The sequence below is a fragment of the Balaenoptera physalus genome (genome assembly GCF_965194825.1).
Source record: "Balaenoptera physalus genome assembly, chromosome: 4".
NCBI classification, from domain to species: Eukaryota; Metazoa; Chordata; class Mammalia; order Artiodactyla; family Balaenopteridae; genus Balaenoptera; species Balaenoptera physalus.
Genome location: NC_138891.1, coordinates 130,184,243 through 130,212,221, shown reverse-complemented (window position 1 = coordinate 130,212,221; position 27,979 = coordinate 130,184,243). Strand labels below are relative to the sequence as shown.

The window sequence follows — 27,979 nt, the reverse complement described above, 5'->3', positions numbered from 1 at the left end:
AATACTTTTCTACATCTAAGTAAATGACAAGGTTTTCTTTTTTCCTTCTCTTTATCCTCGTGGTGATTACCTAGATTTTCTAATCTTGAACCATCCTTGCATTCTTAGTATAAACCCTACTTGGTCATGATCTATACTATTATTACTAATAATATATTTGTGGATTTTAAAGATATTTTTTCAAAGTCTGCTTCTTCACAAACCACCCTATGATCATCTTTATTGTACTGTATTTATATTCATAAGTGATATTAACCTTTAATTTTCTTTCTTATATTGTTTCTGTTTGGTTTTGGTATCAATGATATACTAGTATATCAATGATATAATAGCTCATATTTAAAAAAATGAGTTAGGGTTCTTGAGTGTTTGATAAAACTCACTTGTAAAATCACCTGGGCCTGGTGCTTTCGTTTTGTGGAGTGGAGTGGGCAGATACTCAACTAACTTTCTTTAATGGTCATAGATTCTTTAAGATGTTCTATTTTTTCACAAGTTAGTAAGTTTTATTTTCTTAGGAAATTATTCATTTCATCTGTTTTTAAATGGATTGGTATAAAGTTATTCATGGTATTTTCTTATGATTTTTAGTATTTATACACTGTATGATTTTTCATCCCTAATATTATTGATTTGTGCCTTATTTCTCTTTTTTCTTGATCAACCTAACTAAAGATATATCTAAGTAATCTTTTCAGAGAACAGGTCTTTGTTTTGTTTGACCACTCAGATTCTTTTATGTTTCATTAATTTTTTTCTGTTATTTCGTTATACTTGTAATAGTTTATTCTTTTTGTAACTTCTTGAGCTATTCATTGATCTTCTATAGTTTTTGTTTTCTAATAGATGTATTTGAGAGATATATTTCTCTCTTTATATTACTTGAACCCTTTTCCAGAAGTATTGATATGTGGTACTTTTTCATTTCATAATTTTCAATATGACTGTTAATTTGACTCAGTTATCTAAAAGTGAGGGTTTAAAATTTTTTTTTGTTGTTTAAAAAATATATGAAGCAATTTGGCCTTCATTTTTATTTTCACTTTTTGAAATAAATTTCTACATATACTTCATTGTGGTTATTATTTCTACTTTGTTGTGGTTACTGTTTTTCCCTTTGCATATTCTAATCCTTAGAAGTGAATCACTAAGACCAGCTCACACTCAAGGGGTTAAAAAGTAGACTCCACGTTTTGAAGGGAGGAGTGTCAAAGAATTTGTGGACATACTTTAAAATCCCCACAGTGGAGATAATGCACATACAGATTTTGGTGGAGCACAATGTTGTGCTAAAAACAAAGTTCTTTCTAATTTATGAAAGCTATGAAGCAGAAGTGAATTTGAAATTGGTTGCAGTGACTGTATTATTTATGATAACATCTCAAGTGTGATATTCTACCAAATAGCCCTGTAGTTAATTTACACACACACACACTTTACACTAACTGAACTATTAAACATTTGAGCTAATATTAAAACATAAAATTTTTAAAAATTAATTTTAAAAGTATGATATTTACCATACACTGTGGGAGTCATCCGCCTACTTCAAAAATGTATAATTATTTTAAAGTGACTGCTCATAGACAATTGTTTTATTACATGTTACTGCAAAAAGTGCATTTATATATCATTCTGTGAAGCATGACTTTCCATTTAAATTAAGTGATTATTCTCAAGTAATTTCATTATTTTCTGTTCTCATTTTTATTTCACACATGAAAAGCAAAGCTATCATTGTTGATGTTTCATTAGCAGAACTTTTCAGTTAAATAATGTCAGTATCATCAGATATGTCAAAAGAAATCAGTTAAGTCAATGCCAAAATTGGTCCAAAAATTTTAAAATTCAGTTCAAGGAACTGAATAAACCTCTTGGATATTCATTCCGTTGAAGATACAACCAACATCTGACAACATTGTGCATGTTACAAATTAAGTTAAAAAGCTCCACATTGAATAGAAAGCTGTTTGACGGTTTTATTAGTTATTTATTACTATGTAACAAATCACCCCAAACCTTAATTTAAAACAAACATTTATTTTCTAACACAATTTCTATGGGTCAGGAATTTGAGGCTGGCGTAACTGGGTGGCTCTATTTTGGGGTCTGTCATGAAGTTGAGGTCAAGATGTTGGCTGTGGCTGCAGTTATCATCTGAAGGCTTGATCGGGGTTGGAGGATACTCTTCCAAATGATTCACTCACATGGCTGTGGGCAGGAGACTGTGGCCTCTCACCACTTAGGTGTCTTCAAGGTGTTGAGTTTTCTTACAAACATGGCATCTGGATTCCTCCAGAGAGAGTGACCCAAGACAGACAGAAGCTGTAATACCTTTTATGGCCAACTCTCAAAAGTCTACATCATCACTTTTGGGCTCTCTAGTACTTACACTCCTAGCTGTGGCATGTTTAGCCCCACTCTGCACTAGTGCCATGTTACACATGCCAGTCACTGCATCTTGTGCCCTCCATTTGAGCATACTTCACTAATGATTACTTGTACCTTAGATAGAATAGGTCTGCCAGGTCCTCAAGGACTGACTTAGCCCATCAACATAGGTTATGCCTTCCTTCTGAAAGCAGAGATTGGCACCATCTGCCAATTCTCTGACTCTTGTGTAAACTGCTCGAGTGAGATGCTCAGCTAGCACTGAAGCAAGAGATGTAATGGCCATTGGTTCAGGTTCTCTTCTTAGGTCCAGTGTCTGTATTTCTAAGGCCAGTTTAGGGCAAGCCCAGCCCTTGCCAGTGTAGGTGCCCCCTTTTCCTCTACTGAGACAAGGGAGTTGCTCAGACTTTACAACCATTACTGCACCTATGAAGGGGGATGGGCATCCCTTACCAAAGCCTCTATTCCTGTGGTTATCAATCCTGGCTGCATATTAGAGTCATATGGGGAGTTTTGAAAATATACTGATTCCCAGCTCTCATCCCTCAAGATTCTGATTTGATGGTGTATGGTGGGGCTCCTGGCATCAGTGTATTTTGAAATATATTCAGGCAATTATAGTCTGCAGTGAGGGTTAAGAAGCGTTGCTCTATTTTCTCCCTGGTTAACTAGAACAGGGGTTGTTAAACTTTCTGTAAAGGGCCAAGTAGTAAATATTTTAGGCTTTATGGGCAACTATTTAACTCTGCCAGTGTATCGCAAAAGCAAATGAATGAATGAAAAGCTGTGGTCCAATAAAACTTTATTTACAAAAGCAGGTAGTGGGCCAGATTTCGCCTGTGGGCTGTAGTTTGCCAGCCCTTGAACTAGATCAACACAACATGAATAGCACCCCAAAGCTGTTAACAGAAGCCTCTGTCAGTGCCACCAAACTTCAGGAGACTCACTAATGTATTCTGAATTCTGGCAGTGGTGAATGGTTAAATTTCACTAGTTGTCACCTGTTTGAAACCAGCTGGTTATCATAGCCCCTAGCTGTGGTGTCTTGAATAGGATTGGACCCGTAGGACCTAACCTTTAACCAAAATCTCAACTATCACCCTACTGTGGCAGTTATGCTCAGGGGCTCTGAGCCAGAAGACCCAGTCTGTGGGACTCTTGTCACACGAGCTATGATATTCACTGCAGTGTCTCAGCAGAAGGCCCTATGGACATGCAGTCACTGTTTGTAGTCCCTGGTATCTCCCCCACTTGGCTGAAGATGCATGTTGGAAGATAATCTTCATGGATCTCTTGTGTTTCTTCATGTCTTGAAATTAAGGCACTAACTTCCCTTTGTTCTGGATTATCTCTTCAAGAATATTTGTATAGGGCTTCCCTGGTGGCGCAGTGGTTAAGAATCTGCCTGCCAATGCAGGGGACATGGGTTCGAGCCCTGGTCCAAGAAGATCCCACATGCCGTGGAACAATTAAGCCCGTGTGCCACAAATACTGAGCCTGCGCTCTAGAGCCCACAGCCACAACTACTGAGCCCGCGTGCCAGAACTACTGAAGCCCACATGCCTAGAGCCTGTGCTCTGCAACAAGAGAAGCCACTGCAATGAGAAGCCCGTGCACTGAAATGAAGAGTAGCCCCCGCTCACCGCAACTAGAGAAAGCCCGCGCGCAGCAATGAAGACCCAACGCAGCCAAAAATAAATAAATAAAATAAATAAATTTAAAAAATACATCTGTATAGTGACCATCCTTTAGAAAATAGTGATAGTGTCTCTCTCCAAAGCAGAGAGAAGACATTTCTCAAAGAGCAGGTACTCTTACCCTCCAGTCTAATAAACACAGTGTCTACACAGCAAAGGGAAGGCATGCTTAATGCCCACAAGGAAAATTTGGGGTTCCCTTAAATTCAGGGTTTCTCTTCTATAATGCAACCCACTGTGTATGCCAGTTATCCTTCTGGCTCCCTCCATGTTGCTCCTGTAGGACTCCAGGGCAAGGAGAAGCTGATGAAAATATGGTGATGCTCATATTAACTGCTAGGCTGAGTAATAAAGTTCTTTGTCTCTGATCGAGAAGCCTTCTTTCTTCTGCCAACAGTGAGAGTGTGTCAGGTTAACCTGTTAGCTTACAAGTAGGGTAAAAGCTCAGATCCTTTACATTTCTCGACAGTGCCGTGTCCTGCAGTGTTTTCTGTGGAACCGCCATTAGTGCTGGCTTACTGGAGCCAATGGGCCTTCATACAATAATCCACTCCCCAGAATGTTGTTATGGCACGTTTGCAAAAGTACTGTCATAGGACCCACAGCCAAGGGCTATAGTTTGGAAACAAGTCTCCCTGGTGACCTGTACTTCATACTCCTTTCCCACTCTTCACTTAAATCATGAGGTTTTTCTTGCCAATTCTACTGCCTATGCCAGTGAGCTAAGCCAATCTAGTTGGAGTTTATAGATCTGTGAGAATGACAGTGAAACTCAGCCTAAGTTGTTTTCACTTTGCCATTGGAGCAAAAATCAAATTCATGGCCTAAAGATGAAATTAAAGGTATGACTATAAAATCCTTCACTAAGACCTCAGAAAGATCAAAGGTGGTGTCTTAGAGCATTTTCAGTCAGAATAAAGGCTCTTTAAATATTTTAAGGATGAGCCTCACAGATTCTCTTAAATAATAGGGCCTCTAGGAAGCTTAAGGGCATTAACCCTAAGATATCTCAGCAGAAGCCCACGGTAGAGCAGGGCTTATCTTGAAAAGATTTATGTGTGTGGCATATATCTAATCGAGTTAACCCCAAAAAGATTTTCATGAGACCTTAGAGTTTTAAAGAGAACTACATCAGTGGAAATATAACTTGGACTGAGACCATCCAAAATGAAAAGAGATTTTGGACCTCTAAACATCTATAAGCAGGGACCAGCCTGAGAAAACGACTCAGATGCAAACATGTGCTACCTTTATCTTGTGGTTTAACAACCCATACAGGATATTGTAGTGAATGCTGAAGCTTGAGAAAGTTCTAGGAAGTTGTCCATTTCATCTCTGTTTAAAAATTATTGGCATCCAAGTGTTCATATTTTTTCTCTTGTGACTTCTCTTTTTCATTATCAATATAATCAGAATTTCTCATTTTTCAGATATTTGTCCTTTGATATATTATTGTATCTTTCTTTTAAAATCAATTTTTGGGAATTCTCTGGCAGTCCAGTGGTTAGGACTCAGTGCTTTCACTGCCGAGGGCCTGGATTCAATCCCTGGTCAGGGAACTAAGATCGCACAGGCTGCCCAGTGTGACCAAAATAAATTAATAAATAAAAATAAAATAAATTTTTGCTCTCATCTATATCATATTGCCAATTTTCCTACTTTTTTAGAGAATTTATTCTAGCTTCTCAAACTGGATACCTAGTATATTAATTCTAAGCCTTTCTTCTTTTCTTTTATAAGCATTTAAGGCTGTAAATTTCCTTCTAAGTTTTACTTCCACTGAATTCCCTAAGTTCTGATATTGAAATTTTCATATCATTCAGTCATTTAAAAAAATGCCCATTATCACTTAATTTTGACCTATAAGTTATTTAGAAGCATGTTTTAAATTTTGCAAATGTATGAAGAGTTTTAAAATTTATCTTTTTCTTAGTGATTTATAACCTAACTACTTTATAATCAGAGAATATGGGCTATATGATACTGATTCTTTGATTATTACAGGGATTTGCTTTTGGCCTAATAGGTTAATTATGTTTGTAAACATCCCATGTATGCTTATGTATTCTCTAATTGTTGGCTCCAGAGTTCTATTATACGTTAGTCTATAAATCAAACATTTCTATTGTTCAAATCTACCTTTATGTTTCTTGTAAATCTCCTTGATGTTGTGGTAATTGATAGGGGATTTGAAATCTTCCTGTATGACTGATTGGTCAACTTAAACTTGCATTTCTATTTTTATTTTGTATAGTATGAGGCTCTTTTACAGTTACATTCAAGTTTATAACTGTGAATATCTGCCTGTACACCTTTTATCATTCTTTAGTGTCCATTTCTATCCCTAATAGCGCTTTTAACTTATTGTCAGCGTATTAGCTTCCCAAAGCTGCTGTAACAAAATACCACACAGCTGGGTGGCTTAAAACAATAGAAATTTATTCTCTCAGAGTTCTGGAGGCTAGAAGTCTGAAGTCAGGGTGTCAGCAGGGCCATGCTCCCCATGAGGGCTTTGGGGAAGAATCCTTTCTTGCCTCTTCCAGCTTCTGGTAGTTGGTGGCAATTCTTGGCACTCCTTGGCTTGTAGACTCATCACTTCAATCTCTGCCTCATCTTCATGTGGTATTTTCCCTGTGCCTGTGTCTCTACATCCAAATGTCCTTCTTCTTACAAAGACAACCATCATATTGGATTTAGGGCCCACCCTAGTCCAGTATGATGTCACCTTAACTTAATTACATCTGCAAAGACCCTATTTCCCAATAAGGTCACATTCACAGGTTCTGGATGGACGTGAATTTTGGGGGGAACACTATTCAACCCAGTATAGTCAACTATTAATGTAGCTATCTCAGCTTGTTGCTTTGTCTAATATATCTTTTCCCATCCTTTTATTTCCAATCTTAAAATGTACTATACTTCAGGTAAGTCTCTTAGAATCACTGTATAATTGAAATTAAAAAATTATAACATTTTTCTTCTAGCCAGTGAGTTTAATTCAATTACTTGGATAACTGAGATATTCTAAATTATATCTCATTACCTTGATTTACCCCCCTTTTCTATTTGTCTTTTTTTTTAATTGAGGCTTTTTGTTTTATAATTTGCTGTTTTCCTCTCCTGTTTCTACTATTTTGGTGGTTACCCTTGAACTTTGACCATACTGTATTAGCTTCCTATGGCTGCTGGAACAAATTACCGTAACCTTAGTGGCTTAGAACAACAGGAATTTTTTCTCTTGCAGTTCTGGTGGCCTGAAGTCTGAAATGGGGTTCTCTGGGCCAAAATCAAGGTGTCAGCAGGGTCTCACTCCCTTGGGAAGCTTTAGGGGAGAATCATTTCCTTGCCTTTTCTAGCTTCCAGGGCTGATTCCTTGCGATCCTTTAGTTCATGGTCCCTTGTTCCACCTTCAAAGCCAGCAGCATCGTCATAATAAACTTCTCCTCTTTTGTATTAAAATCTCCCTCTGCCTCTGTCTTATAATACACTTGTGATTACACTTAGGGCCTACCTAGATAATCCAGGATAATCTTCCCATCTCAAAATCCTTAATCACTTCTGGCAAGTTCCTTTTATTGTATAAAGTAACATTCACAGGGTTCTAGGGGCTAGAAAATAGATATCTTTGGGGGCCATTATTCAGCCTACCACACATACATATTAAGTACTATCTTTACCTCCTGAACATTGCAAAGAATTTAGAACACTTTCACCCTAATCAAAATGCCCTACCTAATTTTATGCAGCTGTTCAATATTTGTTATTTCTATTTTCAAACCAATTAAATCACACTATAATTACTAGTAGTATTTTATATAATGTTTGTTTGCATTTATGTACATCTTTTGCATTTTATTTGCCATCAGTTATTTTTTCCATTTGAGACCCCTGGGATGTTTTTTCTTTTTCCTGAAATACGTTTTTAGAAGTTCCTTTACTGTAGATCTCTTATTGGTAAACGCCTTCATTTTTACCTGTAAATGTTACTTTTTAAAACCTCACTTGTAAGAGTTTTGCTGGGAACACAATAGGTGGACCACTACTCTCAACATTTTGAAGATCTTACTCCACTGGCTTCTGGCTTCCACTGTAGCTGTTTAAGAACTCTGTTGTTGTTTCAATTATAGTTCCTTTATAGCAGGGGTTGGCAAACATATTAAAGGAACAAAGAGTAAATATTTTGTGGTTTGTGGGCCATATGGTTTCAATGGTAACTTGCAGTTACTCAGCTCTGCCACTGAAGTCCAAAGCAGCCACAGGCAATGCAGAAATGAACTGGAGTGGCTGTGTCCTAACATTTTATTTACAAACACAGTTTGTCAACATCTGCTTAATAGTGATGTGTACCTTCCTTCTCTTTGATTGCCTTTTAAGATCTCTTTGCCTTTGGTGTTTTGCAATATCACTACTATATGTCTAGGTATGGATTCTCCTTTATCCATTTTTTGCTTCCAGGATTCATCTTCTTTTTAATTAATTAATTTATTCTTGGCTGTGTTGGATCTTCGTTGCTGTGCACGGGCTTTCTCTAGTTACGGCGAGCAGGGGCTACTCTTTGTTGCGGTGCGTGGGCTTCTCATTGCGGTGGCTTCTCTTGTTGTGGAGCATGGGCTCTAGAATGCAGGCTCAGTAGTTGTGGCGCACGGGCTCAGTAGTTGTGGCTCGCGGGCTCTAGAGCGCAGGCTCAGTAGTTGTGGTGCATGGGCTTAGTTGCTCCACGGCATGTGGGATCTTCCTGGACCAGGGCCTGAACCTGGGCCCAAACCCATGTCCCCTGCATTGGCAGGGGGATTCTTAACCACTGTGCCACCAGGGAAGACCTATAGTTTTTATCATTTTGAAAAATTTTGGATATCAGCTCTTTAAACACTTTTTTTTCAGCTCTCCTACTCTTTCTCTTCTCTTTCTGGGAATTTGACTGCATATATATTGTCCTGCTTTATATTGTCCCACAGATCACTGAGGTTTTGTTCCTATATTTTCAGTGTTTTTTGTTTTTAAATCTCCCTTTTTGTATTTGGATTGTGCTGTCACTGTTTTCTTATTCACTGATCTTTTCCTCTGCTAATCCCTTATAGTGATAATTTTACTTCATATATCATATTTTTGATCTTTAGAAGTTCTGCTTAGTTCTTTTTAAATATTTACTTCTCATTATATTCAAGTTTTTCTTTATATCTTTGTACTTATTCATAATGTTTATAATAACTATCTTAAAGTCCTTGTTTAGTAGTTTATAATCTATCATTGTTGGGTCTGTTTCTACTGATTGATTTTCCCCTGATTATGGTCTATATTTTCCTGATTTCTTCACATTGTTGCAGGAAAGAATTCAAGAGTGAGCCATAGTAAAGTGAAAGGTTTATTCAGGGAGATACACACTCCAAAGACAGAGTGTGGTCCATCTCAGAAGGTGAGAGAGGCCTCATCTTCTTAAAATGTCAGTTCAGGAAAAACATTAGCCATTACCTTTCCAAACAGTCTCTTTCTTACATTCTTTTTGGGATTCTTGTTTTGCTAGACCTTTGCATTCTATCCTCCATAATCATTATTTTTCTTCATATTTTCTCTTTTTGTCTCTCAGAGCTACATTGTTTCTTTCAGTTCATTAATTATCTTGTTAGCTATCTTTTTTTACCTTCTCCATAGTGGCTTTTTTAAAATAATTAATTAATTAATTTATTTATTTATTTTTGGCTGCATTGTGTCTTTGTTGCTGTGTGTGGGCTTTCTCTAGTTGCAGTGAGCGGGGGTTACTCTTCATTGCAGCGTATGGGCTTCTTATTGAGGTAGCTTCTCTTGTTGCAGAGCACAGGCTCTAGGCGCGCAGGCTTCAGTAGTTGCAGCACGTGGGCTTAGTTGCTCCGTGGCATGTGGGATCTTCCCGGACCAGGGCTTGAACCCATGTCCCCTGCATTGGCAGGCAGATTCTTAACCGCTGCACCACCAGGGAAGTCCCCATAGTGGCTTTTGATTTCAGGAATTCTATTTCTCATTTTTAAAAGTTGCCTTGAATTTCTTCTTTCCAAACAGTTATCTTCTTGTGTGTCTCCTTCTTGATTATGTTAGCTCTAAACATTTCAAACATTCTATATAACAATTCCAGTATCTGTATTCCTTGGGTGACCAATTCTGAGTTATTTTTTTCCCTCCGCTCTGATTGACTGTTTGCAGAACGTGGGTATTTCCCTGTTAGCTTGCTAGGGTTGCCATGACAAAATAACACAGGATGAATGGCGTAAACAGCAGACATTTATTTCCTCACTCTTCTGGAGTCTAGAAGTCCAAGATCAAGGTAGCAGCAGGTTGTTTTCTCCTCAGACCTCTTTCCTTGGCTTGAAGTGGCCACCTTCTGTGTCCTCACATGGTCTTTCCTCTGTGTACAAGCATTCCTGATGTTTTTAAATCTCCTTTTCTTATAAGGACACCAGTCACACATGCATCCCAATGTTCATTGCAGCTCTATTTACAATAGCCAGGTCATGGAAGCAACCTAAGTGCCCATTGACAGATGAATGGATAAAGAAGAAGTGGTACATATATACAACGGAATATTACTCAGCCATAAAAAGGAACAAAATTGGGTCTTTTGTAGAGACGTGGATGGACCTAGAGACTGTCATATGAGTGAAGTCAAAAAGAGAAAAACAAATATCGTATATTAACACATATATGTGGAATCTAGAAAAATGGTACAGATGAACCGGTTTGCAAGGCAGAAATAGAGACACAGATGTAGAGAACAAACATATGGACACCAAGGGGGAAAGGGGGGGTGGGATGAATTGGGAGATTGGGATTGACGTACATACACTAATATGTATAAAACAGATAACTAATGAGAACCTGCTGTATAGCACAAAGAATTCCACTTCACTGTATTGTAGAAACTAACACAACATTGTAAAATAATTATACCCCAGTAAGAAAAATAAAGAACACCAGATTGGATTAGGGCCCACCCTAATGGCCTTTTTATTTAACTACCTCTCTTAAGGCCCTATCTCTAAATACAGTCATATTCTGAGGTAAGAGGGGATTAGGGCTTCAACACATGCATTTGGTGGTGGTGACAAGGGTGGGGTAGGGGGGGAGACACAATTCAGTCTGCAACAGCTATGTATGTGAAGTCCTTGGTGTTTTACGTAGCATTTCTATGTTTTGTTTCCTATGTTGATAGAAGTCCTCTATACTAATTTAAAAGTATTTCAAACATTATTTGAAAAAGTATTCAAGACCTCATTCCCCAAAACTATGACTAAGAGCCCACAGTAAAATTCTAAGGTTAATTTTTTTTTCTCCTGGGATACAAGAGGTTATTTACTATAAGACTTCATTCAGATGGCACTGTTTCTGGGAATGGAAATTTATTTACAGATATCAGATTTAAGTAAATACTAATTTTGACATTTTTGCTGCTGAAAGCAGCATAAGCAAAGAAAAAGACAGCTTTTGGAGTCAGATCTGTGTTTGAAATGTTGACATACTGTTTTCACTCTTTACTACTGTGTTTCTTTGAACAAATTATTTAACCTTTCTGAACATCGAAGGTGGATAATTCTATTCTTTCTGTGGATTGTCCAAAGGATTAAATGAGCATGCTATCTAAAGCAATAGTTCTAAAATTTGACAGGGTGCCTTAAAGAATGTTGAGGAGTACATTTTAAAAAATACAGGTTTTAGGTCTGGTCAGCAGAGTATACCATGGGTTTATGGTGGGGTTTAGGAATGTATAATCTTGAACTTCCTCAGGTGATTCTGAATGTAGCCAAATTAAAAAATTATAGATTCCTCTCACTCTGGTCCTACACAGTCCTGCTAATTGATTTTGATAAATACAGTTGACCCTTGAACAACACGGGGGTTAGGGCGCTGACCCCCCTCACAGTCAAAAATCCACATATAACTCTACAGTCAGCCCTCCACGGCATCCACAGATTCAACCAACCACTGATTGTGAACTACTGTAGTATGTCTTTATTGAAAAAGATCTGTGTATAAGTGGACCCGTACAGTTCAAACCCACGGTGTTCAAGGGTCAACTGTATATTTTAAATGGTGGGGAAGTTACAGAAGAGGTTCCTAAATTTAGTAAAGGTAATTTGACATTTCTTGAAAGATACATGTGGGCTCTTAAAAATGTGATTAATTTGAGTGCTGGGTTTATTTACATACAACTCTCCCGGACCTAAGAAAAAAATGAAAGCAGTCTGCAATATATATGCAAGAAGAAAACAGAAATATATGATGATAGAGGATAAAAAGTAGGAAAAACGTGACCAAGGAGAAGAATGGAGGCAGAAGCCATTCTAAATAATAGAAAGAGAATGGAGACAATAAGTAAAGGTAAACTTAAAACATTTTAGATAAAAGATTGTGTTTAATTACAGAATACACTATCATTGTACAAACGCCAACACAAAAGAATGAAAGTTCCTCTATTCCCACCTGTTATTTACCTTTTGAGAATTTCTTATATACACATACACACAAACTTTTGTTGTTAGCTTTTCAAAAATATACATATAGGTTAGTACTATTTTGCAACTTGATTTTTTTCACTACTCAATAGTACATCATGAACCCCTTCTGGTTCAGTATATACAGAACTGACTTGTGTTTAATGGCTGGATATGTCACTCATGTTCAGTAACATGAATATACTGTAATTTATTTTACCAATCCCTTTGCTGATGGACATTTAGGTTAACTTCATTGTTTTGCCATTACAAGTAATGCTGAAATGAACATCCTCTTCATATACAAATATAATTTTTTATTATATATTCGCCACATATTATATAATATATAAAATTCAAATTATATATATATTATATATATTTACTTGCATTTGTGCAAATATTTCTGTAGGCCTGATTCCTGGGTAAAAGGAAATGCCTTACTCTTATGCCTTTTTCTATATGACAAATTTCTGACTTTACTTGTTAACTAAGAAATGACTTCTGTTTCAAAATATGCGAAATGCATGCAGCTTTCAGTAGCACACACTGTAGATTAGGACTTGGTGAACTTGAGGACTGAAAGGATTTCTTGGCCTGCTTGCCTGGAAAGTGCAGTGGTCCCTTGTAGACCTTTTGTCTTCATTATTTCCAAAATTTCTTCTAAAACGAAAATTAAAACAAAAGGTAAAATCCAATTAAATCATATGGTGAAGTACATATTATCACTAAACAGTTTAATAAGATGATAAACACAGACTATTTACAAATTCTATTTATCTAAGAAAATAGCATATACCATGTAATTTCTGTTGAAGTGAACTTGGACTTTAGAAAGATGAGAGCACCTTGGATTTTCAGGGTGTTGCTGAGAATTCTAATCAGACTGAATAACTGCTTTGCAGTGGTAGCCTATTCTGGACTCAACAGAAACGTTAGTTATACTTGCTATTACAGTAAATGATTCATTTTTTAGTTGATTGGCTCTAATCTCTGCCCTATATCCTCCCTTTTGGATGAAAAATGCCAACGAGGGTGTGTGCAAATCATATACTGACATTGAAAAGTGGTAGTAAATGAAGTAGCTTATTTCTTTCAAGAGTACTGAAAAAAGCAAGACCTTCCCTTTCCAAATAAGTAACACTAAAAAGATGAAACCAAGAAACTGGAGTTACAAAAAACAAAAAACCCCCTCAAAACCAAACAAACCGAAAACCCTAGTAATTATGATGTGATTTGAGGGGCTGAGAATGTAACATATAAGATAATAATCAATCCTGAGATGTACAGAAAAGAGAAGAAAGATTATGGTCGATTTTTAACCAAGTAATCTGAAAACCAAGATATAAAAATCGTATCAGGAGATACCTTTCATGATAAAACTTCAGATGAACTAAAGAGTATGCAGCAGAACTGTCAAAGACATAAAGACTAGAATATAGAGAGAAAATTCACAGGGTGAATTGAGGGTGAGGTGTTGTAAGAAGAAATTATAGATTCTGTATTTGAATATTAGTTGATAAATTAGGGAAAAAACTCTCCCTCACTCCAAAAAAGACAATACTCTTTAAAATCAGAAAAATCTACCTCTAAAAAATCTCTCTCCTCTTTCAACATGAATGTTATGTCTGTATTATCTGTTGTCAGTGACTACATTCATTAACATTCTGGGTTACTACTGTCTTTGACATAATTAGCCTTGATTTCAGCAAAGTAAATGGTCAAAAGATAAACTGGTCTGTATTACCTGGATTGTTTTCTTTAATGGTGACTAAATAGAACAATCCTCTTGGTGAAAGGAGCTCTGGAGCCAGTGGAAACAATCTGTCCATGACTTCACGACCATTTCTGCCACCAGCCCAAGCTGCCTCTATCCCGTGACTCCTTACCTGTGACCAATTAGAAAGATTGTTCTGTTTTGACTTGTTACATTAAAAAAACTGAATCTTTTTGACAAGTAACATTCACCAAGTGGGTATACACTTTTTATTTTACTGCTGATGAGGAGGCAGCAGTAAAGTTGAATCTGAGCCCCACCATTTCCTAGCATGTGTGACCTTGCATAAGCCTGTAATCTTTTTTTTTGCCCTTGGGATAGACCTTTGTGTGATTAGTAACATAAAGCTAAAGGTCCTAAATATCTGTCACCATTTCACATTTAATTACGGCAGCTGGCACTACAGGAGAAAATTCCCTCACAGAACCCTTCATGTCTCCAAATCTTATACAGATAAGTCTGTAATCTTGATGAATTAGTTTCCTCTCTTACCTGTAAAATTAGAAAAACAACAGTTTTATCTGTAAAATTAGGAAAATGATAAAAAATTATTTTTGTCCTTTAGGAATAAATGAGGAAGTACATTTAAAGTGTGAGAACAGTGCTCTGAGCATAATAATGTGGTTTAATAATAATTGATACTATTAATACAATGTTTAAATTCTTATACTTAATACAGAACAATTAGGAAGAAACTAAAAGGGAGAAATTGTATTATTAGAGATCTACTTTGCAGAAACAAAGTTTCAAAATGTCCCACTGTATCTGGCTCTCTTCTAGATTACTGAGAGTACTACAGTCCCTTTTTGGGAACCCATTTATTACATAAAAGTACATTGAAGCATTTTTTCCTATAATGATCTAATTATAGTATAGAAACAAAACCCATTAGTTTATATAGTATTAAAAATCTTTAGATCCTTAACGTTGTACATGTTTCTAAAACTTAAGAATACATCGAGAGATGAATGGATAAAGAAGATGTGGCACATACATACAATGGAATACTACTCAGCCATAAAAAGAAATGAAGCTGAGTTATTTGTAGTGAGGTGGATGGACCTAGAGTCTGTCATACAGAGTGAAGTAAGTCAGAAAGAGAAAAACAAATACCGTATGCTAACACATATATATGGAACCAAAAAAAAAAAAAAATGGTCATGAAGAACCTAGGGGCAAGACGGGAATAAAGATGCAGACCTACTCGAGAATGGACTTGAGGACACGGGGAGGGGGAGGGTAAGCTGGGACAAAGTGAGAGAGTGGTAGTGTATATATGGACATATATACAGTACCAAATTTAAAATAGCTAGTGGGAAGCAGCCACATAGCACAGGGAGATCAGCTCGGTGCTTTGTGACCAGCTAGAAGGGTGAGATAGGGAGGGTGGGAGGGAGGGAGACGCAAGAGGGAAGAGATATGGGAACATATGTATATGTATAACTGATTCACTTTGTTATAAAGCAGAAACTAACACACCATTGTAAAGCAATTATACTCCAATAAAAACATTAAAAAAAAAAGAATATCTTGATGAAATCACTCAAAAACGACTTAAACTCTAATACAATGATTTTCTTCCTAATCCCTTTAATGGTTTTTGTCCATGTTTTAGTTTAAATTATTTACATACAATTATACATTCTGCTTTTATTCATTTATCATGGCATATATTTCCCCATTAAAAATAATTTCTTGGGAATTCCCTGGCAGTCCAGTGGTTAGGGCTCCATACTTCCGCTGCAGGGGGCATAGGTTTGATCCCTGGTTGGGGAACTAAGATCCCGCAAGCCACATGGCGTGGCCATAAAAAAGAATTTCTTTATACCTATAACCATATACATGTACAATTAAGAGAAATATGTTCATATACCTCCTTTAAAAAACAAACTGTACTTTTCCTGTTTTGCTTGTCTGCTACCCTCCCATCTTACATACACACACACACGTTTTTCTTTTTTGTCCGTGTTTTACGAAAAAAGGATTATATCTACATTCTTACCTGTATCTTGCTTTTCTCAACAGTACCATATGGAAATCTCCTCATGTGATCAGGTATAGTTCAATTTCCTTTTTAATGGCTGCATGATATTTTATTGTGGAAAAGTATCATTTCTTATTTAGCTATTGATGGGCATTCAGCATGTCCATTTGCTTAATTTTTTTTGTATCTAATTTAAATTATTCTCATATTTATCATAAGCTCCTCAATATAATTTCCCACATAGTTAATCATACTAGGGAATTTATCAGTTCCTCTGCTTTTTTTGTCATGACTTTCCTCCTGGAGACTTCCCTTTTCTAACATTCCAAGAATTCCCTTTTTCTGGGGCCCATATCTTCCCGTTTCTTGGCTTACTCCCTTATTTTGGTGGAGCCCATTCTCTGGCTGTTTCACAGGGTAAAGTTATCTGTGGAAAGAGTGCATGGTGACGACAGCTTTTGCCAAGCCTGTCCCTTGTCATTTCTGTTTCAGTGTGGACTAGGAGCCCTCTGTGCTGGACCCTGTTTACATGCCCCGCCCCCCCAGGGATGCTCAGCCAGGTTTTTCTGCTTGCACTAGAGACGGCCCTCCAGGAGGATCTCCTGGCAACAACCACATTCTCACAGGCCACAGAGGGGAAGTTTTCATCTCTGGAAGGAGTCACGTTTGGTGGTCTGCTGACTGCCTACTACCTGGGCTTTGCTGTGCCTGCTCCTGATACTTTATAAGTCACAGGTACAAACCAACAGTACCTAACCTCATGTTGAGGGATGTAATAGTAGGTATAGCCACAACTTTTTATATGTACAAACTCCTACTATTTGTATGTCTCCTGGATCTAACCTCTAAGTCTCTTAACTTTTACCTTCATTGTTTCCTTCTTTTTCTCTTCATGCTCAATGCACTGAAATATTTTCATTTGGTTTCCATACCACTGATTCAGGTCTTGACAGAGACTACATTCTCTTTAAATTCATTTCCTAATGTTTTACATAGTAAAGCATGTTTTCAGGCTCCAGAAAATCTTTATTGTGCTGTATTTAACCCTGCTCTCCAGCTAATTGCTCAGCTAATGGAAATTATGACACTATCATCTCTCTCTGTTGGAACTCTGACAAAGCCCAAGTCATTGCCCACACTGAATTACCTACATAATTACACACACAGCTTAGGAGTAGGAATGTGGGAGAAAGGAAGCCCATTCATCTCACCATATTCCCAGAATCTCCTCCTCATTCACTAGTCCTCCTAGTAGTCTGTAGACCTGATAAACCATGATTTACTTAACTGTCTCTCTTCTGTTACATATATAGGTTCATTTTACTTGTCATCATAAATAAAGGTGCACTAAACATATTTTTGTAAATTACAATTTATATTCTACTGTTAATCATTTTCCTAAATTAGATCTCAAAGACTGAGATTATTGGACTAAAACATTTTTGTCATGCTTGATATTTATTTCCACAGTGCTTTTCTAAAGAGTTTTATTAAGCTGCAGGGACTTCACTGGTGGTGCAGTGGTTAAGAATCCTCCTGCCAATGCAGGGGAGACGGGTTCAATCCCTAGTCCAGGAAGTTCCCACATGCAGAGGAGCAACTAAGCCTGTGCGCCTCAACTACTGAGCCTGTGCTCTAGAGCCTGCGAGCCACAACTACTGAGCCCACGCGCCACAACTACTGAGCCCACGCGCCACAACTACTGAAGCCCACGTGCCTTGAGCCCATGCTCTGCAACGAGAAGCCACCACAATGAGAAGCCTGCGCACCACAACGAAGAGTAGCCCGCCTCTAGTAGCTCGCCATAACTAGAGAAAGCCCACGCTCAGCAACGAAGACCCAACGCAGCCAAAAATAAATAAATAAATAAATTTATTTAAAAAAAAGTTTTATTAAGCTGCATTTACCTCAACTGCTGTTCACCTTATGACAATGACTTTCCTTCTCACATGAGTTCATATGTCAGGGGACCAAGAATTTCTCAGTAGTCACAGCAGCAATATAGACCCTTCTCATCTTGGTAAAGGTGAATGTAATATTTATCAGTCTTGCCAGAGAGTGATCATCAAAGAATAAAATAGGTACAATAATTCAGAGGAAAGCTAGCTAGTCCTTCACTAAACTTTTGTCTGCTTTGACCACCCCTGCTTTAAACTGGGAAATGGTTACTGTGGTCTGCCTCTTCATCACTGGAAATGCTACAGCAATGCGTGTCAGGGTTACAGCTTTTTCCTACCTGAGATGAGGACTGCTTTCCCCCACCCCCACTTCCTGACACCTGTGAAAGGATGAAAGCTGAGACTTTCAGAAATAATTCCTAAGGGAATTTAAGGTGATTAAAAATATTTTTTTTTGCAAATTTGTTATTCATGATAAAGGTACACACAGATACATGAATTTAAACACCATGGCTTGATTTGGATGGGATTTTAAAGAATAGATATGGACCACAGTTTGTATTTCCATTAGTTTCAGGTTCCTTTCCTATGTCTACCAATAGTATCCAATAATTGACAATTATGAGTAAAATGAGAGCAGCCTGTGTTATTAGCAGCTGACTGATGTCATATGATGAAGTATGTTTGACTTTTAGATAGAAAAAAGCTGAAAATATTAGTAATTAAATTTTGTTATATGTCTTACCTCTTCAGGTGGAGTCACTACATAGGGAGGATTAAACACCAGAAGATCAACTTTTTCCTTCAATCTTGGTAGCAAGCCTTTGACCTAAAAAATGTTCAAAATAGTCAGAATTTTAAGCTGGACCCAGAAATAGTAAATAAGTAGATGGATAGATAGATATCCATCTAATCAATCCTTAAATATACTCTCTCATGTTTTTAGAAAAAATGTGTTAGAGAGCCAAATTTAAGACAGAAATGGAGATAAATATCATTACACTTTCATTCAGATAAAGATTATATGCATTCACCTAAAAATAAGGAAAATAACCTATTTATCAGAATGACCCTCTGCTCTTCAGTAGCTCATGTTTACATTCTGCACTCACTTTTAGAAGATAAAACAAGATGGAGGCAAGCTCTCATATATTCTACATAGATTTGTGCACAACTTTAAAGTTATAGTTGCTAGCTCATGAAGCTCAATAACAAAAAAACAAACAACCCAATCCAAAAATGGGCAGAAGACCTAAATAGACATTTCTCCAAAGAAGATATACAGATGGCCAACAGACACATGAAAGAATGCTCAACATCATTAATCATTAGAGAAATGCAAATCAAAACTACAATGAGGTATCATCTCACACCGGTCAGAATGGCCATCATCAAAAAATCTACAAACAATAAATGCTGGAGAGGGTGTGGAGAAAAGGGAACACTCTTGCACTGTTGGTGGGAATGTAAATTGATACAGCCACTATGGAGAACTGTATGGAGATTCCTTAAAAAACTAAAAATAGAACTACCATACAACCCAGCAATCCCACTACTGGGCATATACCCTGAGAAAACCATAATTCAAAAAGAGTCATGTACCAAAATGTTCATTGCAGCTCTATTTACAATAGCCAGGACATGGAAGCAACCTAAGTGTCCATCATCGGATGAATGGATAAAGAAGATGTGGCACATATATACAATGGAATATTACTCAGCCATAAAAAGAAATGAAATGGAGGTATTTGTAATGAGGTGGATGGAGTTAGAGTCTGTCATACAGAGTGAAGTAAGTCAGAAAGAGAAAAACAAATACAGTATGCTAACACATATATATGGAATCTAAGGGAAAAAAAAAAGGTCATGAAGAACCTAGTGGCAAGATGGGAATAAAGACACAGACCTACTAAAGAATGGACTTGAGGATATGGGGAGGGAGAGAGGTGAGATGTGACAGGGTGAGAGAGTGTCATGGACATATATACACTACCAAATGTAAAATAGATAGCTAGTGGGAAGCAGCCACATAGCACAGGGAGATCAGCTCGGTGCTTTGTGACCGCCTGGGGGGGTGGGATGGGGAGGGTGGGAGGGAGGGAGATGCGGGAGGGAGGAGATATGGGAACGTGTGTATATGTGTAGCTGATTCACTTTGCTATAAAGCAGAAACTAACACACCATTGTGAAGCAATTATACTTCAATAAAGATGTTTAAAAAAAAAAAAAGTTATAGCTGCTAACTTAACATTTATTTTCTATAACCAAGGGAAATGTTTTACGAGATGACAGAAAACATATATGAATGACAAAAATATCAGAAGACAGAGTTTTATTTTTCTTTCTACTTCTTTAATTACTTGTATATGTACTGGCTAAAACAATTAGATATCAAAGAAACAAAGGACTAAAAGTAGTGGGAAGAGACCTGAAAACATCAGTTGTTTGGCATTTTATAAATATTTGAACTGATACAACTTTCTATAGAATAAGAAAAATGTCTTTTTAAAGAAAGTATATTTAGGGCAAAATGCCATTTAAAGCATCCCTCTGATTGAATTAAATAACTAAGTATTTAAAAAATTATGTCTGATGATGTCATCCTATACCTTCACAGGCACAGTAAAGTAAAAATGCTGTATCTGGATGAGTTCTCACCCCTAAAGCCATTTCCTTCAATTATTACTTCACACTGACTCTCACTCATGAATACCAACCCTGCTATTCTTCAAAGGTAACTTCTTTCTCTACTCACTTAAAAAGAGAACAGATAACTATTTTGCGGAACATAATTCAGGTGTATCTTCTGCAAGTAGAAAGGCGACTAGCTAATCTGCTGTTTTTTCTAGTAATAACATTGGTGAGGAAGTACATTTGAAATAACCAAAAGCTTTGTTTTCAATTCCATAAAGAAATTAAGTTTCCCAATTGTAAAAAGAATTCAAAAATGTAATTTTCCAGAAATGCTGAGTAAGGAAATTAGAAAAGAATTTGCTGTGTAATTATTTATGATGGCCCTGAGGTACTATATACTAATAATCATTTCAGTACTGGACTTCAAATAAAGGAACAAATTGACACTAAAAAAGTAGAAAATTACGGAGTTAAAAAGGAAATGGATTTAAATGAGAAGTCACTGTGGACTGGATATAAAGTCTAATTACAGGCAACCCTCACTCATCCATATCTACCTTTTGAATAGTCTCACAGCACTAGAATAAATCCAAGAATTAAGAAGTAAGCAAAAAAGGCCTCTGACAGCAAGTTTTAAATCCATACAGCAAAAGGTACTTTGTGTGAGAAGCACTTATTCAGAATCCCTTAACTGTTAGTTTAAATACAAGTCTAACTAAATTAATTGTTTGCTATTCTAGCACAAAGCACATGAAAAGAGACAGGAAAGTGCTATCAATGGGTAGCAGTGAAACATAACAACATAAAGCAAGTGAAAAGACAGACAAAGAGGAGAGAAAATAAAATCTCAAAATCACTGCAGGCTACAGCTACTTAATGTAAAGGCAGAAACACCTGAATAAACCTTAGTCATTATCACATATAGTACAGAATAATAACTGATACTCATATTAATGACCCTGAATCACTAAAAGGTAAAATTATGTTCATTTTGTTTTAAGAATGTAAGGAAATGCATAAGACATATTTGAAAAAGATTTTCTTCTAAAACTAAAAAAGAAATACAATGAAAGTACTACTTTGTGAACAAACTCAGTTATCCAAAACAATGATTTTCTTTTATATGATAGCTATGACACTCTATGTCCAGTGTTCTGAATACAAGCAAATGTAAAGAGTTTTGTAAACTGATCACAATACCTATGGTCATACCTATCTCTTCCTACCTTCTTTGCCACAAGTCAACACTCCGCATCATGGTCAGCTTTCATTACTGAAAGAATGGATTCTGACAGCTTTAGAACTGACTACCACCAGTCATGTTATAAAACAGCTGTGAGACCTCTTGACTTTGATTCAGAAGATGTGGGCTTAAATTCTGGATTTATCACTTTATTAGTTATGTGACTTTCAAAAGTGTCCCTTACCTCTGTTAACAAAAATAGATATTCTGAATTTCTTGTATCTCTAAAGTTTTACTGTTCTATCAAAAAAAATATATAATACTAATTATGGACACATTAAAGAAACAACTTTAAAAATTTAGGGACTTCCCTGGTGGCACAGTGGTTAAGAATCCGCCTGCCAATGCAGGGGACACGGGTTTGATCCCTGGGTCCAGGAGGATCCCACATGCCACAGAGCAACTAAGCCCGCAAGCCACAACTACTGAAACCTGTGCGCTCTAGGGCCCGTGTGCTGCAACTACTGAAGCTCGCACACCTAGAGCCCATGCTCTGCAACAAGAGAAGCCACTGCAATGAGAAGCCTGTGCACCGCAACGAAGAGTAGCCCCCGCTCGCCGCAACTAGAGAAAGTCCGCGCGCAGCAACAAAGACCCAACGTAGCCAAAAATAAATAAATAAAAAATAAATAAAATAAAAATTTAAAGAGTAAAATCACCACACTGATTGAGTATCTTTCTTGATAGTCTAATTTTTAATGGCAGTAACAACTTCTAGTGATATGTATAGAATTTCTTAGATCTTTGGCTTAATTCCTTCTAAGCTGCAAAATCATTTGTGAGTTTAAAAAAGAGAAAAGCTCGATACCCTTATCAGTACAAGAATAATACAGGTCAAGAAGCACGGAAAGCATTTTATATTTCTTATGCCCACCTGGTACATACTATTATGATTTTTGCTTATAAAAAGGCATTCACATTTATAACTGAAAAAAAGTTCAGAATCATCCAAATCTTAGTAATATAATGTAAAATGTTTTAAAAACTGAAACTGAAAAACGTACGATGTGTAACTTAAAATGATGGTTCTGTAGTTGTCATTTGTTGTTTTGACCTGCCCAGGACCCATTCTGCCTTTCATCTGATTACATGTCCTTGACTTTCATTGGGGAAACTCTACCTCCTCTCATTCTCAATCCAGGTGGCTTGGATTATCCCAACCGAGCTGCGGGAGTGAGACTATGACTCAGGCTCAAGCCAATCATGTGCATATTCCAATCCCCCTTGAGAGACAGGCATATGACTAAAGCTGATATAACAAATGGTACTCATTCTGGGGCTTCTGCTAGAGTAACTGAATAGAAAGTGTTTCTTTCCCTGTGAAGTTGCTGAGAAACAAGATACAGGCATGCAAGCATCTTATTACCATGAAGGGAACGACTGCTGAGGAATACAGCCACTAGAGAGAAGTTTAGAGCTAAGAAAAAGATGCCTGTAACATCATTTGAGTTCCTGAAACCGTTCACTCTTTTTATCAAAGCCAGTTTGAGCATTCTTCTGACTGAAAGATACCTGATCTATACAGGCCAAGAGAAAGTTCCTTTGAATTGTGGAAAAGATGGATTATATCAGTCAAGAATTTACTTTGCTCAGCGGGTTAAAAGTTAATTAATGACTCAAGTTTCTTTGACCTAAATCACCTTGACCTTAACTTACTTGAAAAGAAAATTAATTATTACAGTACTGGACAAGAACTAACAGCTTACCAAATCCGTAATTACTGGTTGAATGTGGACTTTGTTACAGCGTGCTGTCTCCAGGGTACACGCTGCCGCCTCAGGGTTGACATCAGTGCACCTATAAACAGAAAAGAAACCAACTACATCCTGTGTCTACCGACAAAAATTCAAGGAATGTTCTACTCCTTTTACGTAAAGTAGATCTATAAAAAAATTGGAATGCTTTAATAATGGTGAATAAAAAAAAGGAACTCAGATTTGTTATATTGACGAAAAAGATTGTTATATTGATATAATGTCCAAGAGTAGAAGAATACACTTACATGCACACATATCTGAAGGAATTTATTAAATTCTGAATCCAGTAGAAGAATACTATGTAGCTACCAAAAATGAAATTTAAAAGGAAAATGCTCATCATACAATATTAAATGAAAAACATAGGAAATGAAAAAAAAAAAAATAGAGGAAACACAGTTGGACCATGTGTGGTAAAATTTATAGGTGATTTAAAAAAAAAATTATTTATTTGGTTGCGCCTGGTCTTAGTTGAGGCAGGTGGGTTCCTTAGGTGTGGCATGCAAACTCCTAGTTGCGGCATGCAGGTGGGATCTAGTTCCCTGACCAGGGATCGAACACAGGCTCCCTGCACTGGGAGCGTGGGGTCTTAAACACTGCACCACCAAGGTGATTTTTATTTTCTTCTTTATATTTTCTATATTCTCAAATCTTCTAAAGAGAAATTTTATTAACTTCCAATTTTTTCTGATAATCAACTTATTTATCTAAAAAAGGATTCATTTTTTTATTCCAATAATTTAATAGAAAATTAAAATAATAAATAATATGAAAAAAATGGAGAAGATGCTGAGCTGGTGCAGGCCCAGGCCCGCCTAGTACAAAGTTAAGGAGGTAGGGAGGAAGGTGGGGAAGCAGGAGGGAGGCAAGCTGCCCTGCACAATGCTGAGGAGGCGGCTCAGAATGTGGTGGGTGTTATTAAGGGCTGGCTCGACACTTTGGTGTGTACAATGTACTCAAAAAAGACAAACGGAATTCTAAACCCTTCTAAACCAGCTGGTGAGGGAAGAGGGCAGGACAAGGATGGGGATGAGGGAACCAATGTAGGCCTTCTCAAGGCCTCTGAGGGGAGGGGCTGGAATGTACTGTGTGGTTAGCAATGAGGTGGGAATGGATGGAAAAGGGCCAAAGTGAACTGTACCATGCACTGAAGGGATGGAAGAAAGACCCACGACTTGGCCAGCAAAGCCGGGGCAAAGGTCTGGGAAGGGGAGGAAGAGAGAGAGGGACTGGGTCCCAGTAGCCTGGGTGCAGTGGTTAAGAATCCACCTGCCAACACAGGGGACACGGGTTCGACCCCTGGTCCGGGAAGATCCCACGTGCCGCATAGCAACTAAGCCCATACGCCACAACTACTGAGCCTGCTCTCTAGAGCCCACAAGCCACAACTACTGAGCCTGCATGCCACAACTACTGAAGCCCGCACGCCTAGAGCCTGTGCTCTGCAACAAGAGAAGCCACAGCAATGAGAAGCCCATGCACCGCAATGAAGAGTAGCCCCCGCTCGCCGCAACTAGAGAAAGCCCACGCGCAGCAATGAAGACCCAATGCAGCCAAAAATAAATAAATTAATTAAAAAAAAAAGATTCAAATTTAGAGATGACCTAAAATTATTATGCTTCTTGTATAATTATGCAGTATGATGGAATGGTTTTGAACACGCAATTATAACTTTTAGGGAAGCATAATTTGCATCTGAGTACTTACTACGCTTAAATAGACACTATCAGATACATATTATTTACTTACAAAAATGATTTCATTCAAGCAGTTATATCCATAGTGAAACTCTTAGACCAAGATGTGGATGAATTTGTATACTTACATGTACAAAGCTTGAGGACCTATCATAGAGGCTAGGAATGCAGATACCACTCCAGACCCTGACCCTACTTCAAGGCATATTTCCACTCTAAAAAAACAAAATAAAACAAGTATTAGTAGTGGTATTAAAATACACATCTCGGAAAATAACTCATGCTACTTTTATGTCTATTTCTCCAGCATCATCCCTCACCTACAAATATATGGAAATTTAAAAGAAATTTATAAATAAGCTGATTTCCGACAACCACTTTGTGCTTGTTTAATACTGCATAGTTCAAAACTGTTTTGGGGTATGTAATTTATTTTAAGTCTGTAAAATAGTAATGTAACAGGTAGCTTTCAATTAATTTCCATAAAATATTACATAAACCATGGAATGTTAATTTAGGGTTGGAAATATTAATATGGAAGACATCAGCCCTTCCCACAAGGAGCTTCTAGTTTGGTATTTCCTAAAATGGTAGGATATTATTACAATATTTATTTATGAAAAACATTTTCTGTCACTTTGAAGAAATTCATAAGTCCATCAGCATATCCCAGGGAAAAAAAAGTTCCCCCATTCTACTGATAATAGATTTAGAGCAGCAAAGAAATTCCATATTCGTACAGCTCTACACTGAATTGGGAAAATATCTGAGTATCTGATCTTAGAATATTAATAATACGCTTAAGAATGCTATTGAATATAATAAATTCTTGATTCTACTGTATTTGTACTTCCCTATAATCATATACATACATCAAAGGCACGAATTATCCCCATTACAGAAATAGGTTTGATGGGATTTAGGGGCCTCTCTAGCACCTAACTTTCCAAACAACTATTCAAAAACAACAAACTCCAGCGGTTTCTCACTTTTGGAACCATTCTACACATCTGACAAGCCTTTACTGTGCTGTAGGAAGGTCTGTTGAATCTTACCAGGAGGCTTCTACTTGAAAATAACTATTGTGGCCTCATAAATAATTAAAACTCCTAGACCAGAAATACCCAAGACTTTAAAACAAAATCAGTTCCTTTTACAGCACACTTTGCAAGGCACTTTGTGCTTGTAAATCTTTCTGTTATATCTTGATAATAAAAGACAAGTTATAAAACAGTACTGTTCCATTCTATATTCCAGTAAATCCAAAAGTTCCACCATTCACAATGAAAAACTAGTTTAATAATAGTTGGGGCATTTTACACATGGAAAAATCTGACCAAGAGGGATAAATAAACACAATATGGATCTTTGAAGCCTGACAACTCTTTGTTTCATCCTGAGAAAACCCATTTTAACTCTTGATCTTTACATAAATCTAATTATCCAAATTTCCTTCATTTAAAAAATGACAATGCAAGTATTCACTCTTTTTATATTATTAATTTAAAACTTATATGAGCACTTCAACAAATCAATTTTAATACTTATTAGGAGCTAGGGTATATTCTATAGGCAGCTAGCTGCATGTAACTTTAAATTTTTTACAGTTAAATGAAAAATTCCGTACTAGTTACATCTCAAGTGCTCAGTAGTCACATGGGGATAATGGTTGTTGCTAGATAGCTGAGTATGCTATTCAGTGGGTTTAAATACACTCCCCTACTCCAATATTTTACAACCTCATTTCCTTTTTGTGCCCTTCCATTGCTAGAGGATGCTTTTATGTACTGAGTAAATTAATGCCATGCGACACTGATATTTACTAAAAGTTGTAATATTAAGACGCAGCGTTTTCAGAATGTTTTGCTTTTGAACGTGTTATAATATCGCTACTCTCAGGGGCTTAGGGTCTTCAGTTAACAGCTGATAGGAAAAGATACATCCCGGCGTGGTGAGGAAGCATGGGGCCCCTGAAACCAAAACACCACCTTGGCAACTGCGGACAGATCCCCGCTACACTGACTACGTGTATCCACGGAAAAGTCCTCAGTTACGGTGTTCTGGTGTCAACTGTCGCCAAGTGGACCGACACCGCCTCCTCTCGGAGACAGTGGCGACAGTCCTTGCCTTGATCGTCCGCCGCCGCCTCTCCAGGACTCCCGAGCCCTCTCCCGCGGGGACCCTCGCCCTCCTCGCACCCCGTGAGTTCGGCTGCCGCCGCCTCGAGCGCGTCCAGCAGCAGGAATGTGTCCTCCGCGGGCTCGTACACGTCGCTGAAGGCGCCACGGCCCACATGCCTGTGCAATGGCGTGGGGAGGCAAGGCACCGCCATCTTTCGCTCCTCCGGCCCACGCTTATGCGCAATGCGCATGCGTGCGTGCAAGGGCGCAGGCCCAGCAGTGGGGGCGGAGCACCGGGGGGCGGAGAGTCGCCTCGCTTACA

At 37.5% G+C, this 27,979-nt stretch overlaps 1 protein-coding gene across 2 annotated transcripts; it reads right to left on the bottom strand.

Moving 5' to 3' along the window:
* Positions 1-31: 31 nt before the first annotated feature.
* Positions 32-27,979, bottom strand: HEMK2 (HemK methyltransferase 2, ETF1 glutamine and histone H4 lysine). 2 transcript variants are annotated; one of them, XM_082460607.1, is made up of 6 exons: positions 27,736-27,973; positions 25,666-25,752; positions 23,790-23,880; positions 18,952-19,035; positions 14,295-14,436; positions 32-13,210 (listed from the first exon to the last, which is right to left on the bottom strand). In XM_082460607.1, the coding sequence occupies exons 1-6, from the start codon at positions 27,906-27,908 to the stop codon at positions 13,104-13,106; spliced, it is 684 nt and encodes a 227-aa protein (XP_082316733.1). In that variant the 5' UTR covers positions 27,909-27,973; the 3' UTR covers positions 32-13,103. The 2 variants fall into 2 exon arrangements, with proteins under 2 accessions (XP_082316733.1, XP_082316734.1); XM_082460608.1 differs by lacking the exons at positions 32-13,210; positions 14,295-14,436 and adding an exon at positions 14,443-18,324 and having other exon boundaries at positions 27,736-27,979.

What these genes read in the sequence shown, in the direction of transcription:
- HEMK2 (XM_082460607.1), bottom strand. Translation starts at nt 27,908, where the DNA reads ATGCGCATTGCGCATAAGCGTGGGCCGGAGGAGCGAAAGATGGCGGTG. An exon ending in GCGGCAGCCGAACTCACGGG is followed by an intron (nt 25,753 to 27,735) that starts GTGCGAGGAGGG and finishes TTGTTTTTTTAG; the next exon opens with AGTGGAAATATGCCTTGAAG. An exon ending in TAGTGACTCCACCTGAAGAG is followed by an intron (nt 14,437 to 18,951) that starts GTAAGACATATA and finishes AATTGGTCACAG; the next exon opens with GTAAGGAGTCACGGGATAGA.